Genomic DNA, 17,659 nt, shown 5'->3' with positions numbered 1-17,659 from the left:
AGTTCATGAATTGGTGCTTGAGTTGAGTCTTCGGTAATAGGTAGATATTTACCAGGCAGAAAAGATAAGCGCACACTAAGCAAAAGGCACAGAGGTTTGAGCGAGTGTGTATTCCTTTCGGGGTGTTGTAGGTTGCCTGTTAAGTCTAGATTGCTTTACTTTATGAATAACAGACCTAAATGTAGGCAATGGAGAGTCATGAAAGGCTCGATGCAAAAATACGACACAAAATTTATGTGTTGGAAAAATTCCTTTGGTAGTAATGTACAAAGCAGGGGAAATTAGGGAAGATATAATCTTCGCGTCAGGTAGACCTATCGGCAAGTTGTTTCAGCAGCCATGTAAGAAATGCTGAAAGCCTGAATGAAGGCAATGCCTAAGGGACAGAAAGTAAAGGGTGTGTGGGAGAGGTATTTAGAAGATAAGAGGGACAGGACTTAGTGACTATCTAGACGTGCAGGTAAGGGTGAAGGAAAGTGGTCTATGGTGACTTCCAGCTTTCTAAACTGGGCGGTATCATGACTAGAAATGAGGGTCTGGAGCAGGAAGGAGAAAGGGAAGATGGTGTTCAGTTTGGAATGTGCCTGTGAGGTTCCTATAGGGTCGCTATGGGGTACATTTCCCCAAGGAAAAATGTCTAGTAACTAACTGTAAATATAAGCCTGGGCCGGGCGCGGTGGCTCACGCCTGTAATCCCAGCACTTTAGGAGGCCGAGGCGGGTGGATTATGAGGTCAGGAGATCGAGACCATCCTGGCTAACACAGTGAAACCCCGTCTCTAATAAAGAATACAAAAAATTAGCCGGGCGTAGTGGCGAGTGCCTATAGTCCCAGCTATTTGGGAGGCTGAGGCAGGAGAATAGTGTGAACCCAGGAGGCGGAGGTTGCAGTGAGTTGAGATTGCGCCACTGTACTCCAGCCTGGGTGACAGAGCAAGACTCCATCTCAAAAAACAAAACAAAAAAGAAAACATATAAGCCTGGAACACAGGACAGAGGTCTAGACTAGAACCACATGTCCACTAAAGATAAGCTCCATAAGGGTGAGGTTTTAGTCAGATTTGTTCACTGTATCTCCAGAACCTATCTGGCACTTATCTGGCACAGAGTAAGTGTTCAATATAAGTATTTGTTTAATAAATAAGTCTAGTGAGAGCTCAGGGTGTTGGACTGTGTGAGCTTTTATAGTTATAGGTTACAGAAAAGAAGGAAGAGGGTAGGAAGAGGAACCATAAAGGTAACTGATGAAAGAAGCAGAAGAAATGTTAGAATACTGACATGACAGGCAAGGAAAGAGAAGGTCTTAAGAAAATAAAAGAGATCAAAAGTATCAAATGCTACAAAGAAGTCAAGAAAAAGACTGAAAAGATTCACCAGATTAGTCAATTGTTTAGACACTGGTAGGCATCTAAGGGTGTTTCATGGAGTAGAGAGGATAGAAGCCAGATCACTCTTTCAGGAAGCTTGTCTCCATACGGTAAAAGGTCAACATAATTATTCAATAACAATAATGAAAGCTAACTTCCCCCACAAGCCTTCATTATCTTCTCTTGGGGGAAAGCAAGCATTATTACTCATATTTAAAATAAATGAAAAGATACAAATAAAACTCTATAGAGTATAAACAATATGCTGCAAGTTTCAAATGGTTCAGTTTCTATTAAATCTTTGCTCTCAATGCTTCAGAAATAACTTTAAAAAAGTATTACCTCTTCACCTTGCTGGCCAGTTAATTTCTGTAGTTGTAAAATAATTTCATCAATATTTTCCTGAACCCAAATGAAATCTTCATTATCTGCTATTTCAAACTGTAGTCTTCAAGAAAAAGACAAAAAGTCAAAACATACCTTCTCAATTGGGGGTGTTTACTACCACAAACATTACAGAGCAGGCAACATTCTACTTCACCTATCACTTCTCCCTTATATCCTGTGCTCTCTTCCCTGGGTCAAAGTGTTAGATAGTTATTTTCAGACATTTGAGTTCTGTTAAAGAATAGCACCTCCTAATGCAAACATGCATTACCTTTAAAATTTCAATTCTCCACCCTTGGCTAGCTGTCAAAGAGGCATAGGGTCTACCCAGCCTAAGAATGCTGCTTTTCCAAAGATTAGGCAGAAAAGTCTAACCTCTTAGAGGCTTTCTGGGCTAGAACCTGTAGTTTTGAAGCTACACATTGAAGCTTTTGTCTGATCATTTCTAATTCATGATTACAGCTGGTTCCTCCTCCATTCATTTCAATCAATTTAGCGTAGTTTGATTCCTTCGTTTCTCCTTCTATTTTCTGTTGAAGAACCCAATTTCTAGTTCGATCACTGGTTAAGCTCCATGTGGCTGGCTGGCAATTTTGGACAGAATAAGAAAACGATAATTGTAAGTGAAGAGCATATCACAGTCTACCTTAAGGGAACACAATTATTGTTTATATCCAATAAATGTCTATATATTTCATTTTTAGGTGATTTACATACAGTTATTTAAGTAATTTAATCCAATATCAAAATTTAATGATCAAAGGGCTGCAGTACTTTCCTTAAAAATATCTAAAAAGAAACTGTCAGTTTACCTCATTAAGGTTCTGATATAGAATTCTTCTACTTTCTCGTTTTTCTTCTCGTTCTAGTTCTTGCTTCTGGAATTCCTGCATGATTCCTTGTAGTCTCTGTACCTTCAAGGTCTAACTTATAAACTTGTTGTCTTTTCTCTTCCAGCTGGCGCTGAAGATCTTCCACTTTGGACTGGAGCTCATGCATTTTTTTCTGTCCCTCAGTGTTGGCCTCTTGTTCTGTCTGCAGCGTTTTCCTATGAACCTGCCTATCTTTTTCCATTTGCTGTCGTGTTTGCAAAGAATCCAGTTTATATTTTTCAGTCTCATTTAACAGTTCTACTATGCGACTGTGTTTTTCCTCTAGCTGTTTTTGCAGCTCTTTCAGTAGGTCCTCTGAGGGCAAGGATGGCCGAGACTGCCCAGTATCATCATTGCTCTGCAGCTGTGCGTGCAATTCCCGCTCCCTATCTAGGGTACTACTCATTTCCCGAATTCGAACTTTCTCAGATTCAAGAAGTACTTGAAGCTCTAAGTTTCGACCGTGTTCTTCTGACAACTGGGCATCATATAGCATTCTCTGTGATTCTATTTTTTGCTGGGATTCGTTCAGTAGTTGTTTCTGTTGTTCCAAAAGTAGATTTAGCTGAAGATTCCTTTGTTTCTGACTCTCAAGTGAAAACTTCAGATCCTGGTATGAGAAAGTCAAATTTAAGAACTTGTTAGTATTATTAAAAATACTTGGCCAGGCATGGTGGCTCACGCCTGTAATCCCAGCACTTTGGGAGGCTGAGGCAGGCAGATCACCTGAGGTCAAGAGTTCAAGACCAGCCTGTCCAATATGGTGAAACCCTGTCTCTACGTCTCTACTAAAAATACAAAAAATTAGCTGGGTGCAGTGGCACATGCCTGTAGTCCCAGCTACTTGGGAGGCTGAGGCAGGAGAATCGCTTGAACCTGGGAGGTGGAGGTTGCAGTGAGCCTAGATTGCACCACACTGCCCTCCAGGGTGGACAACAGAGCAAGACTTTGACTCAAACAAAACAAAACAAAACAAAACAAAAAAAACCTTTATAAGTATACAACCATGCCTTTATTAATACTATGCTGACAGTATCTGTATTAGAAAATAGAACTGATTTAGTTTATTAACTTAAATGTTCAGTAGTTAGTGCAAAATCATGACATATAAACAAAAGAAGGGTAAAATACTTTTCTCAAAAAATCTTAACCTCACTAAGTAATGAAGCAACGTACATTTCTTGTAAGAATAACAACCTTTACAAATATAACTGTTCCTGGAAATCTTACGTTTTGATAAGATTCCTGTGCACATTAATAAATTTGTATAAAAAAAAAATGTTCCTGATATAATGTGATAGGAGTTCCTATAAAACCTTGTGTTTTGCAGTATCAAATGCTAAACATAATAGGGCTTATAAGGAAAGCAAGGCTAAGGGCAAATAACTCAAAATATACATACACTTTTAATGGTTAAAAAATTATAATTGGTACCTAGGGATATATTATGTCCCTGCTGGGCAGAGAGTTCTCTTTGCCTGGAGGCTAACACAGTGGACATTAAAAATAAAAAACTGGGCACAAATGCCGGCAACACATTGTTTTTCAGCACAGAGTTAGTGGGAATTAGGATTAAGTGGCTAGAAGAGCTCTGAGCTAGTGAGACAACTCCATCTCCATTAAAAGTAGATACTGCATGTAGTGGTACAACCTGCCTTGAGCTGAGAGCCTTGCAAAGCAGGGGTGTGTCTCTCTGAAAGGGGCCAATGTTCACTTTAAATGTTCTTAAGCAGTGAGGGATCCAGAAAAGTATCCCTGTTCCTCTTCCCTAGGAGAAAACAAGAACCAAAACTACTTCTGTATTAAACTGACAAGATTGCCATGTTTATTTCTGTGTACCAATTCACATGACCAAAACATGTTGCAGCAGAGCAGTCTATATGCATCCTTGGATGTAGCAAAACAAACAAACAAACAAACCAATCACATTCCATTAGCATTTCCTCATAATATGGTTTAGATAACATTATGTAGTATTGAATGCCTAAGTGAGCAACTTACCGCATCTTACTAAGAAGTCTAAAGTTGACATTTTAGATGGAGGAAAGTCTCAAGACTCTCTTCTATCATTCTGGATTTTCCAGAGACATTTAAAGACAAAGATAACAGTACCTCAAGTTCTTCTTTATCCCATTCTTCACTGTGTCCCAACTTTGCTTTCTCTTTCTCCAAAGCCCATTGGAGCTCTCTTGATTTTTTCTGTTCACTTGCTAATGTGTCGTTAAGCAAATGTACTTCATCTGTCTTATCTTTAACTTCCAACCTAAGTCAGAAAGACAAATGAACTTCCATAAAGCTATGTTGACGAAGCATATAACGAGAGAGAGAAAAACAGCTTCCACTGATAAGTTGAGGCATATAATAAGCTAGCTAAGAGGAAAATATAAACTATTAAAGATTCTTGACTGGGGTTCATTTCAAATTAACTCTTTCTTTTTTTGTTGTTTTGTTTTGAGACCGAGTCTTGCTCCGTTGCCAGGATGCAGTGCAGTAGCGTCAGCTTGGCTCACTGCAACCTCCACCTCCCGGGTTAAACCAATTTTCCTCCCTCAGCCTCCCAAGTAGCTGGGACTACAGGCGCACACCACCACACCCAGCTAATTTTTATATTTTCAGTAGAGATGGAGTTTCATCATGTTGGCCAGGATGGTCTCAATCTCTTGACCTCATGATCTGCCCACCTGGGCCTCTCAAAGTGCTGGATTTACAGGCGTGAGCCACCGCATCCGGCCCTTTTTTTTGAGACAGAGTTTTCCTCTTGTCACCCAGGATGGCGTGCAATAGCGCAATCTTGACTCACTGCAACCTCTGCCTCCCGAGTTCAAGCAGTCCTCCTGCCTCACCCTCCCAAGTAGCTGGGATTACAGATGCAGATGTACGACAGCACACCCGGTTAATTTTTTGTATTTTTAGTAGAGATGGGGTTTCACTATGTTAGCCAGGCTGGTCTCAAATTCTTGACCTCAGGTGATCCACCCGCCTCGGCCTCCCAAAGTGCTGGGATTACAGGCATTAGTCACCACACCTGGCTTCAAATTAACTGTTTCTAGTAGTACAATTATTAGTTATTAATTATCAATGCAAACTACTATGCAATTTATTGTTATAAAATAGTATTAATAAAAATTTTGGCTGGGCATGGCAGCTCACACCTGTAATCTCTGCACTTTGGGAGGCCGAGGTGGGTGGGTCACCTGAGGTCAGGAGTTCGAGACCAGCTTGGCCAACATGGTGAAACTCAATTTCTATTGAAAATACAAAAATTAGCCGGGCATACTGGTGGGTGCCTATAATCCCAGCCACTCAGGACGCTGAGGCAGGAGAATCGCTTGAACCCGGGTGGTGGAGCTTGCAGTGAGCTGGAATCACACCATTGCACTCCAGTCTGGGCGACAGAGCGAGACTCCGTCTCAAGACAATTAAATAAATAAAAAATAGAATAAATAAATAAAGAGTAAATAAATTTTTTGTCTTTTACTGAACATGGGAATCACCATGTCTATTTGTATGTGAAGCTAATGTTCAATATAAAAATGACTAGTTGTAATGTGTCTTTGGCAATAGAATATCGCAGTATTTGTATCAACAAATATATTCTTTTAACAAGCACTGTCTCTTCAAATATTTTGCATATTTAAGCTAACTCAATCATGAATTCTACTGCATTCATAAATATCACTTCAAATTGGCTGATGGTAAAATAAAGGTCAAAGTCAAAATTATATTTCATACAAATCTCACAAAGAACTGAAGTCACAGTACAGAATATGTCATAAGTTCATCATTTGGAAAAATTTAGTTTTTTTTCTATTATAGTTTTTCCTTGAAAAAAACAGTTGCATGCTATTTAAACATCATGCATGTTATATTGCATGGTATTTAAATATCATGTGTGTTATATTTTTCTATATTTGCACAGTGTTTATGACAAATTACTCCCATTCCTTGTTATAACATGTTTATAATAAGGAAGCCTGGCACACCTGAAAGCCTCCAATTCCTTTAGGTGTTTATGCTGTGCCTTGAGTGTTGTTTCTAGTTCCAGTTTAGTTTGTGCAAGCTCACTCTTCAGTTCTGCCACCACCATTTTCTCAGAACTCAGCTGCTCCTGCAGTTCCGTTGCTCTGTCTTTCATACTGCTGAGCTCCACTTGCATCTCCAGCATTTGAGACTGCTTCTGCTGTATATTATATTCCAAGAGTTCTACACAGAACATGATTAATATTTAAAACATAATCAAGCAACTCATATTTGGTTTATAAATATTTGTTGATAAGAACTGATTTGTAGTTTAGGAGATTACTTCAAAGGAAACATGAAAAATTATAATCCCAAGAGTTGGTAATGCAGTACAGGCATGGTGGCTCATACCTGTAATCCCAGCACTTTGGGAGGCTGAGGTGGGAGGGAGGACTGCTTAAGGCCAGGAGTTCAAGACCAGCCTGGGCAACATGGTGAAATTCTGTCTCTACTAAAAATACAAAAATTAGCTGGGTGTGCTGGCATGTGCCTGCAGTCCCATCTGCTCAGAAGGCTGAGGTGGGAGGATTGCTTGAGCTCGGGTGGTGGAGGTTGCAAGAGCTGAGACCATGCCACTGTACTCCAGCCTCGGTGACAGAGTGAGACCCTGTCTCAAAAAAAACAAACAAAAAGAGTTGGTAATGTATAAAAATAAATTTCAGGCATGTTTTCCTTACAGTGCTATTGGCCAAGATTTCAGAACTATAAATACATAAGGATAAAAGTTTAACAGAATACATTAATGGATGCAAGATTTAAAATTTAAAAAAAACTTTAAATGGAACTCTTATTCGTACATTCAGAATTTCAACAACGTACTTTAAAAAATTCCAAAGATTTTTTGATACCCACACAAAGTACTTGCCACACAAAGTACTTGCAGGAATTTCCCAAGTAACTGACTACAATGATGAGCACTGCTTATTTCTTTTGTTCAGCACCCCTTTGCAGAGAGTCCCTCGGAACTTTAATATGACTCTGTTCCCAGAAGTGGGAAATCCAAACCCCACTTTGGATACTGTCCTTTTATCCATTAAAGGCCAACCAAACTCTTGCTACATGTTTGCTACAATAAAAACAAACTGAAAAATTTAAATCCCTCAGTATGTTAAATGAAAAAAGTCATGTTATAAAATATGTATCAGGATTCCTTTTTTATGAAAAATATAAACTTATCTATACAGGCACATTGAAAAGGTCTGGAGACATATTTACCCAGGTGTTAGGTAGTCATTATAGGATTTAGGTGATTCAAGGAATGATTTTCACTCTATTCTTTTCTGTATTCCAACATAAATATGTAATACTATACTACTCTAATAAGAAAAGGATTTTTAACTTAAAAAATACTATCAAAGTTCAACAATTCACATTACTTCATATTAGTGATGTTAGCAGACAGAAATAACATTAGCTTTAGATGATAATCAATCATGTTTAATTAAGGCTTCTAAAAACTTTAGAGGTTAAGGATTTACATAAATGTGAATCTGTGACATTAATTAAGCTTTCAATGGTGTTATATTTAACCTAAGTAAAACAATATTAATTTATCTCTAAAAGGCATCTTCAATTAAGCCTACATTTAAAGTGATATGTTTATCTCATTATGACTCTTTTTTCTGAAGTAATTTTAACTTACTTTCGTTTTCTTTTTTCCTTCTTAAACTGAGTGATAAGAATGCTTCAGCTTTTATTTTTTTGAGACACTCTTGCCCTGTAGCCCAGGCTGGAGTGCAATAGCGCAATCCCGACTCACTGCAACCTCCACCTCCCGGGTTCAAATGATTCTCCTGCCTCAACCTCCCCAGTAGCTGGGATTACAGGCACCCACCACCATGGCCAGCTAATTTTTGTATTTTCAGTAGAGACAGGGTTTCACCATGTTGGACAGGCTGGTCTTGAACTCCTGACCTGGTGATCCTTCCACCTTGGCTTCCCAAAGTGCTGGGATTACAGGCGTGAACCACAGTGCCCAGCCCGCTTCAGCTTTTTAATGACCAATGTGAGACCATGCTGTGACTTTCAAAATTTTCAAAAGGATACATGTTTCTACCAGTACATCAAACAAAATTACTGAACACACAGCCAGTGTCCTCGGTGGAGATGATGAAAATTAGATTTCACTTTACTTTCTAATGGTTTCCATCTGTAGCTCAATTTAAAAGACCAGATACTCTTATCAAAAAGTACCTAAACGAGCATATCACAAAAATAAAAATCAAACTAGCCAATTACCATATGAAAAAGGACTAAACACTTCAGAAATTAGAGAACAGCCAATTAAAACCACAATAAAAATCCACTGCACACCCAGCAGACTGGCAACAGTAGTCTGACTATACCAGCTGTTGGCAAAGATGTGAAGCAACATAACTCTCATATACTGCTAGTAAGTGTATAAACTAATATGACCATGAAGGAAAATCGTTTGAAGTTATCTAAGATAGGCATTCCATGACCCAGCAATTCTACTCTTAGTTATATACTGAGAAGAAGAATGCACACATGTAGCAGAAACACTATACAACAATGTTTATAATAGTATTGATAGTTAAACAGCTAAAAAGTAGAAACAATCCAAATGCTCGATCATATTAATAGAATGGATATATAAATTTTGGAATATCTATACAGGGAATTCTTTTTTTTTTTTTTTTGAGACAGAGTCTTGCTCTGTCACCCAGGCTGGAGTGCAGTGGAGCAATTGCAGCTCACTGCAACCTCCACTTTCTGGGTTCAAGCAATTCTCTGCCTCAGCCTCCCGAGTGACTGGTATTACAGGCGCCCGCCACCATGCCTGGCTAATTTTTGTATTTTTAGTAGAGACGGGGTTTCACCACCTTGGCCAGGCTGGTCTTGAACTCCTGACCTCGTGATCCACCCATGTCGGCCTCCCAAAGTGCTGGGATTACAGGTGTGAGCCACTGCGCCTGGCCCTACACAGGGTTACAGAGTTATGGAGTAACAAGGATGAATGAACTAGAGATAAATGCAGTAACTTGGAAGAATGTTCTACTACTAATTTGGAAGAATGCAGTAACTTGAAAAATGCAGTAACTTGGAGGAATATTGGAAGAATGTTACAGAGAGGTGAAAGAAACAAGATAAAAAATACATACAGATTGATCAAGTTCAAGAACAGGAAAAACTTGAAACTTATATGTTTTAGGAATATATAAATAGGTAGTAAAACTAAAGAAAAATCAGAACTATGATTACCTCTAAGTTACTCAGAGGAGCATATGCTTGGGAGAAGGGGCTTTCGGGATACTGGCTATATTCACATGGGTGATGTTTCCATAGATACTCATTTAATAATGTGTCATGATGCATATTTGCAATTTGTAATTTTCTGTATGTTATGGCTCACAATTTTTTTAAAAGGATTAAAAAAGAATTAGTTATATGCACTGTGGATTTTCCTCGAAAGAGTATTTTCTGTTTTATGACTGGAAATACTGTTTTCTTAACATACAGCTCTAAAATAAAGAAAAAGAATGAACCCAATGGGCTTAACCTGATTAGGGGAATAGCAGTTTATTTTAAAGTCAACATAGCTGTCTACAACCAATTAGACAATCCTCTAACCCCTAGAGTAATTAATATAGATTGTATCCTCAACATTATGAGAATGAGAAGAAAATGTGACTGAGAAAATATGTTTTAACTTAATAATAATAAGAAAGAAAACAAAGTGAAATCTTTTCACCTATTTGTGTAACCATATGAGCTTGTCATACAACATACCTTGGCTTGATTTCTCATTCTCTTGTTCTCTTTTCAGAGTAATTTTCCTGCCATTCATTTGTGCATGCAGTGCCTGAATTTCAGATAACAAACTCCTTCTATCTGCTTTCTGCAGGTATTCCATAGCTGCTTGAGATTCAACACCCTGTAACAAAGGAAGGTAAAAATCAAGTGAAGAGAGATGTAAAGGCAATACAATTAACAACCAAGAAATCTGAAGAAGAATGAATGGAACACACATACTAAAATTTTCTTTTTAAAAAACTTTTCTTATTTTTCCTTTCCAAAATGTATGAGGATATGCTGCAGACAAATGCTCCTTTACCTCTAAATACCAGAGTGTATTTCCTTAAAACAAGAACATTCTTTACATACATAACCGAAATTAGCAAAAGCAGAATTAACATGACTACAATACTATTATGTGATGTATAGAGCCCATTCAAATTTTGTGAAATGTGCTTCACAGTAAAAAGAAAAAAAGTGATATTCCTAAGTCTGTCTTTGTCTTTCATGACTTTGAATTTTTGAAGACTACAGGCTATTTTGTTGTACGTTCCTCAATTTTAAAACACTTTTTATTTTGATTAATTTAAGCTAAAGTTCCCACGTATCTGTTAGCCAGCTTTTCCCAGTGATACCATCTTGCATTACCATAGTATATTATCAAAACCAGGAAAATGGTATTAGTACAATACTAAACTATAGGGCTTATTCAGATTTCATTAGTGTTCACATGTAGTCATTAATTTTCCTGGTGTGTAATTCTACAAAATTTGATCACATGTACAGACAGGTTCGTGTAACCACCACTACCATCAGGATACCAACTGTTTTATCACCACAAAGAAACCCCTCTATAGTCATACTCTCTCCCTAACCCTAACCCCTGTCAACCACTGATCTTTTCTCTATTACTATAATTTTGTCATTTTAAGAGCATTATATAGCATACAAGTGGTTGCAGGCATAAATAGTTTGTTTCTTTTTAATTGCTGAGTAATATTTCATTGTATGGATGTACCACAGTTTGTCCATCCATTCTTCTGTCAAAGGACATTTAGGACGTTTCCAGTTTTTGGCTATTGCCCTCCCATTTTACAATCCTACCAGCAATGTATGAGACAGTTTCTTTTCTTCCTCACCAGTACTTGGTGTCACTATTTTTTATTTTGATAGATGTAGTGTTCTCAATTTGTTTTGGTCTGATATTTCCCCAAGAGTGGACTATGAATATTAATTTGACAAAAATACTGTAAAAGTGGCACTGGGCCCTTCATATTAGGAAGTGTATGATGTCTATTCCATTACTGGTAATAGTAATTCTGATCACTTGGTTAAGGTGGTATCTGCAAGGTTTCTCCACTGCAAAGTTACTGGTTTTCCCTGGTAATTAAAGAATATTTTCTGGGGATTTACTTTGAGATTATGTAAATACAGTTTCTTATCAAACCTTTTCACAATAATTTTAGCACCCATTGCAAACTATTACTTGAATAGTGTTTAATAAAGGGTGATTTAATAATATAGTTTAATAAAGGGTAATTTCCTTTCATTGTTCCTTCTACATTTACTAGCTGTCATTCCATGGTAATACTATTTATTTATTTATATATTTATTTATTTATATCAGTATGGTCTCATGAGTTCTTATTTCACTCTTTGGCTTATAATTTGTCACTATCATTTAGTATAATGTTTAAATTTTTCTAGAATTTGGCCAGTTGGAGCTCCTTCAAGCTGGCTTCTGTGACCTTTCGACATGTTCCCTTTATTCTTTGAACAATTCCTTACTTGCCAGTAAAACAAGATGTTCCAGGCTCACCTTGTACTTTCCCTGATCCATCCCTAAAATCATCAGTTCTGCAGGAAGTCCTAGTTCTTTTCAGTGGAGAATATATGAAAAAACAAGATCTGGGTGTTAAGTATTATAGTAGATTTTTAACTAGTGATTTGATTCTGTTACTAGTAATAGGTCTTTGGAGGTTTTCTATTTCTTAAGGAAAGTTTTCATAAGTGATTTTTTTTTTTTTTTAGAAAATCTGTCCATTTCACCCAAGTGTTTGTTTATTCTCATAAAATTATTCATAATATTCTATCATTTTTATATCTCAAGTATATCTTTAGTTCATTCCTAACTTTAAAAATGTGTGGTTTATCATTTTGCATAACCAATTCTTCAGAAAAGTTCAAATGTCCAACTTTTAACATTTTATCTTATTGTAACAGTCTATCTATTGACGTCTTTTTCTTCATTAAAGGGAATCCTCATTATTCTGATTCCATATTTGCATATTTGCCTTCTCACTAAAATTTATTTGTAACTCCCAAATCCATTGTTGTGTGGCTTTCATGGTCTTTCACAGAAATGCATAGAGCAGCAGAAAATTTAAATGGTCCAATGTGGATGTCCCCAGCTAACGTCAAATGTCCTTTTTACAGAGTATTTAGTGATGTTTCAAATTTTTGTGCTTTTTATTTGTGATTTCACTGTTTAGAATGGCCCCCAAAAGTAGTGCTGAAGTGCTTTATGGTGTTCCTAAGTACGAGAAGGCTGTGATGTGCCTTAAGAAGAAAATATGTGTGTCAGAAAAGTTTTTTTCAGGCACGAGTTATAGTGCTGTTGGTGGTGTTCAAGGTTAATCAATCAATAATATATAGTAAATAAGGTGTCTTAAAATAGAATCACATATAGACAAAGTTATGTACTGATTGATGAAAATGTTGTGACCAAAGGCTTACAGGAACCTAACCTTGTATTTCCCTTAGAAGCAACGACTGCTCAATGTTCAGAGCAACTTTATAGAACATAACCAGTGCAAATAATGAGAATTTACTCTCTCAAATTAGTTTGGGATTATTTTGTTGCTCTTTTTCTAATTTCCTAGGTTAGAAAATCAGCTCATTAACTTTCAGTCTTTCTTACTTTCTAATATGTTAAAACAGTTACAATAATTTTTTAAAAAACATTCATAGTGGATCCTATTAAAATCTTAACCTTCATACTTAAATTAAGACTCTAAAATTAATAGTCATTTCCTTATTTCTATTAAAGTGTTGTTTAAAATGAAGTTTCATTATACCTGTTCTTGTATTCTCTGTTCCAAACAGTTTAGTAAGCCAACTGCATCTGTAGTACCTAGAGCTGTCAGCTCCGTCCGAAATGCCGCTAGTAAAACACTACGCTCTTCTAAGAAAACTTGTTGAAGGGCAAGCAGTAGTTCACCTCGCCAGTCTGAGAAGCTCTCATGAGATTGAGAACTATCATAAACCTAGCAAAGTACATATAACCAAAGTTAGTTTTCAAATAAGCATGTTTTAAAAACATTCTAAAAATATTAATCTACAAAGAAAAATAATTAAAAGTCTAGGAGCATGTGTACTTCTTTTCTTTTTTTTTCTTTTTGAGACAGAGTCTCACTCTGTTGCTCAGGCTGGAGTACAGTGGCACGATCTCAGCTCACTGCAACCTCCACCTCCCAGATTCAAGTGATTCTCCTGCCTCAGTCTCCTGAGTAGCTGGGATTACAGGCACCCACCACCACGCCTGGCTAATTTTTGTATTTTCAGTAGAGACGGGTTTCAATAGCCAGGCTGGTCTTGAACTCCTGACCTCAAGTGATCCGCCCACCTCGGCCTCCCAAAGTGCTGGGATTACAGGCGTGAGGCACTGTCCCTGGCAGAGTTTCAAGTGTGAAAATATATATAGTTATTCATGCAAAAATATGTATAAAAGATAATTTATACTGTATTATTATTGTTCAAATAATACATAAAACGATTTAGATGCGTAGTATTCTTTGGGTACCTCAGCTTCTCTTTGCAGTTGCATTTTGGTAATTAAATCCTTTAGAGATGAGATTGTACTGAGGTAAGCTTTTCTCTCTTCTAGCCAAGATTCTGAAATCTGCTGAATAGAACGGTCCTCTCCATCACTATAGGGAGACTCAGTGAGAGAAAGCACCTGCATGCCTTCATTATGGACAGCTCTCAGTAATCCCTAGAAACCAAAACCCAAAAGCCAGAATTATGACAACTTCGTCACAGACTGAAAAATTAGACATACAAAGAGAAATAAATTTTAAGCAAGATAGCTTGCAGAGAGAAAACTCCAGCTCAACATTACTCAATGCCTTTTTCCTGTGGAGAGGTAAACCACCTCCAGCAGATGGCCTATGACTTTCCATAGCTCTCATCTCTAAGTTCCTTCTGTTTGGCTAATGTATTCTTCCTAGGTTTACTGATAAGCTACTGATTTGACCAAAATAAATACATGGGATATAAATTCTACTCTTTAAGACTACTTTAAAAATTCTGGCAAACAAAAACATCAGGAATAAGAATTATTAAGAAAAAAGTCTTCATACATATCATCATTAAATCTCTTACTTTATTATCTGTGAAATATGGAAATAAAATAGATGTCTTAGGTTCCTTCTAGCTATGCCATTCTCTCTTCAGAAACGATCCCACCACATAACTTCTAATGAAGTGCTATGTTCAACATAGAAACAACACTGACTGAGTTAATAAAAGGTATCTATCTTTTAGTACCTTTATTTTCTTTGGAAAGGAATCTGTTGCACTTTCACTTTCTTCTCCTCGGCCTTCTGATGCTGTGTCAAATCCTTGACTGTGTGTAAGGATTCCCTGACCCCAGTCTGATCCAGAATCTAAAATAAAGAAAATCATTTGCTGTTAAAAAAAAAAACAACCCCCAGTCCCCAAAAAACCAATACTTCTTAAACAAATACTACAAACATTACAGATATTTATAAAACTTACCACTGGAGCATATTTCTCTAGTCTGGTAAGCATCTGAACGTGTTAATTCAGGAATTGCGGATCCCTAATTAGAGAAAACAAAAAAAATACATATATTGTGTGCTTTGATAAAAATAGAATACACTGAATTATTGTGCTGGTTTCTCATGCTGTAATCAAATCTGTCACACCTTTCATAATAAATGAAACTATTCACGGTTTTTTAAAACAAGTCTGTTTCTTCATGAATATTACCATAAGAAGAGATATTCATGAATTAAGGAATGATAACATGTTCCAAATCCATAAAGGAATATCATATATTATTTAACTCTACACAATGGAAAGATTTAAAAAATTTTAAAACTAAAACCTCTTTAAATTTAAAAAAGTTCAAAACTATTAAAACTGTGATAGTATTGTAAGGAAGAGACTGCCCTAAGTTTTCTCATTTTCTTTTAAAAGCACACAATGTTGGAACCAACCCAAATGCCCATCAGTGATAAACTAGATAAAGAAAATGTAGCACATATACACCATGGAATACTATGCAGCCATAAAAAAGGATGATGAGTTCATGTAATTTGCAGGGACATGGATGAAGCTGGAAACCATCATTCTCAGCAGACTAACACAAGAACAGAAAACCAAACACCACATGTTCTTACTCATAAGTGGGAGTTAAACAATGAGAACACGTGGACACAGGGAGGGGAACATCACACACCAGGGCCTGTTGGGGCATGGGGGCTAGGGGAGGGATAGCATTAGGAGAAATACTTAATGTAGATGATGGGTTGACGGGTGCAGCAAACCACCATGGCACGTGTATACCTATGTAACAAACCTGCACATCCTGCACGTGTTATCTCAGAACTTAAAAGTATAATAAAAGAAAAATAAATAAATAAAAATTTAAAAAAAGGAATACTGTACTAGGAGTTAAAACCTTGCCTTGATAATACACCTACTTAGAAAGATCAAGTGCCTTAATGAGTTGCATTTTGGTTTGTCATCTACAAAATGAATTAATTTAAATGATTTTTTTTTTTTAAAAAAGCACACAATGTTGAAGAACACATATTATAGAAACCAAATACCTCTTTACTTCTCAGACGCTGTATCACTGCCTTCAAGGTACCACATTCCTCTTTCAGTAACTGAACAGCAACATAGTGTTCCCTCTTTAAGGTTTCAGTTTCTGAAATATGTCTGGATTCCATGTCCAAAATTTCAGCAGCATGTAGTTCTTGCATCTTCTCAATTTTTTCAGTAAACTGACTGATTATTTCAGTAACTTCTTCTGAGGAACATTCACTCTGTAAATCAATTTGTATTCCTGCATTTTTAACAAGAATTTGTGGAGTCTGATTGCTGCTATTGACCTTCAGAGTCCCATCTGTCTGGGATGCAATGCTTTTACTCAGTATTACAGGAAGTGGCTCGAACATGCAGGCCTTTTTGTTTTCTTGTACTGCAGTCTTATCTTCTTTTTCTAAAATGGACAATTTCTCTTTTGCCTCTGCGAGGTGATCCCTAACCTGGCTTAAGTCTTTCTGAAGAGATGCCATATTTGTTTCTTTTATCTAAAACGTAATGAATAGAACAGTAGGGCATTCAGTTCAAATCTTTCCATATTAAATGTAGAATTTAAAGGGGGTGGGAGGAATGTAATTCATGATTATATGTTCATTTTCCTCAGAGTAGTAGGAAAAACATTTTAGAAACACTCATAGTTTACATATATATATTTGTATGTATGTATGGTCATAGATTACTATAGAAGTGAAATAATTTTATCAGCTTCTACTTTTGATTCTCATGGGATATACAGTTCTCTTTAACAACTTTCTACTCCTTCATTAACAGAATGGAAATAAAAAGTATCCTCCTAACAAAGATTTCCAGGAAAACCAAGCAAGAAGATGTTGGTAAAGAAATTTACAACAATGAAAGTCTTCATCAAATCCACAAAATACTTTTTATCTAGCTTTTAAGTTATGGAGCTTGATTTGCTACAGAAGAGTATATACTTTGAAATGCAATTAAGATAGGTAGAAATGAGTGAATTAGGAGGTATGTTACTTATCTTACCAAAAGCTCTCCTTGAAGTTTTTCAGTCTTTTCTTTATAACCGGTAAGTTCTGCTTTAGTAGCCACCGATTCAGCTCTAAGAGCCTCGAGTTCATTAAAAAATCCACTTTCCTCATTGCTATGAAATAGCTCAGTAGTTGTCTGAATGACAGCAGAAAACATAAGAAACACATACTTTTAAAAAAATACAGCTACATTCAAGGCACTTATACATTCTAATAAAACTACCCAAGGAATGACTGCCTACAGATACAAGGAGTTGCAACAAATCAATGCTCTTTCCAAAAACAGAGAAGCTTTTTCAGAACCATCATCTTATATTCTTGAGATAATGATTTTCTTCTTAAGAAAAGAATGATTTTCTGGGAATAAAAGGCAAATAATGTCATTCATATACATCCTAAAA

At 36.6% G+C, this 17,659-nt stretch overlaps 2 protein-coding genes across 2 annotated transcripts in view; one reads left to right on the top strand and one right to left on the bottom strand.

Moving 5' to 3' along the window:
• LOC104654375 (lanosterol 14-alpha demethylase) overlaps positions 1-10,839 on the top strand; it is a 47,113-nt gene extending 36,274 nt beyond the window's left edge. The window contains exon 10 of the mRNA XM_010353536.2: positions 10,511-10,839. Coding sequence (XP_010351838.1) covers positions 10,511-10,521 — 11 coding nt within the window. The 3' untranslated portion in view covers positions 10,522-10,839. The remainder of the gene's footprint in view (positions 1-10,510) is intronic.
• Positions 1-17,659, bottom strand: part of AKAP9 (A-kinase anchoring protein 9) — a 177,421-nt gene that overhangs the window by 10,738 nt on the left and 149,024 nt on the right. Inside the window, 13 exon segments of the mRNA XM_030932036.1 lie at positions 1,709-1,814; positions 2,129-2,337; positions 2,566-2,664; positions 2,666-3,235; positions 4,738-4,888; positions 6,609-6,828; positions 10,396-10,540; positions 13,479-13,667; positions 14,204-14,395; positions 14,950-15,068; positions 15,181-15,244; positions 16,260-16,745; positions 17,254-17,394. Coding sequence (XP_030787896.1) covers positions 1,709-1,814; positions 2,129-2,337; positions 2,566-2,664; positions 2,666-3,235; positions 4,738-4,888; positions 6,609-6,828; positions 10,396-10,540; positions 13,479-13,667; positions 14,204-14,395; positions 14,950-15,068; positions 15,181-15,244; positions 16,260-16,745; positions 17,254-17,394 — 2,691 coding nt within the window.

This window comes from Rhinopithecus roxellana, chromosome 6 (genome assembly GCF_007565055.1).
Source record: "Rhinopithecus roxellana isolate Shanxi Qingling chromosome 6, ASM756505v1, whole genome shotgun sequence".
Taxonomy (NCBI): domain Eukaryota; kingdom Metazoa; phylum Chordata; class Mammalia; order Primates; family Cercopithecidae; genus Rhinopithecus; species Rhinopithecus roxellana.
Note: the sequence above shows the minus strand (reverse complement) of the source record. Positions and strands in the feature narration are given on the sequence as shown.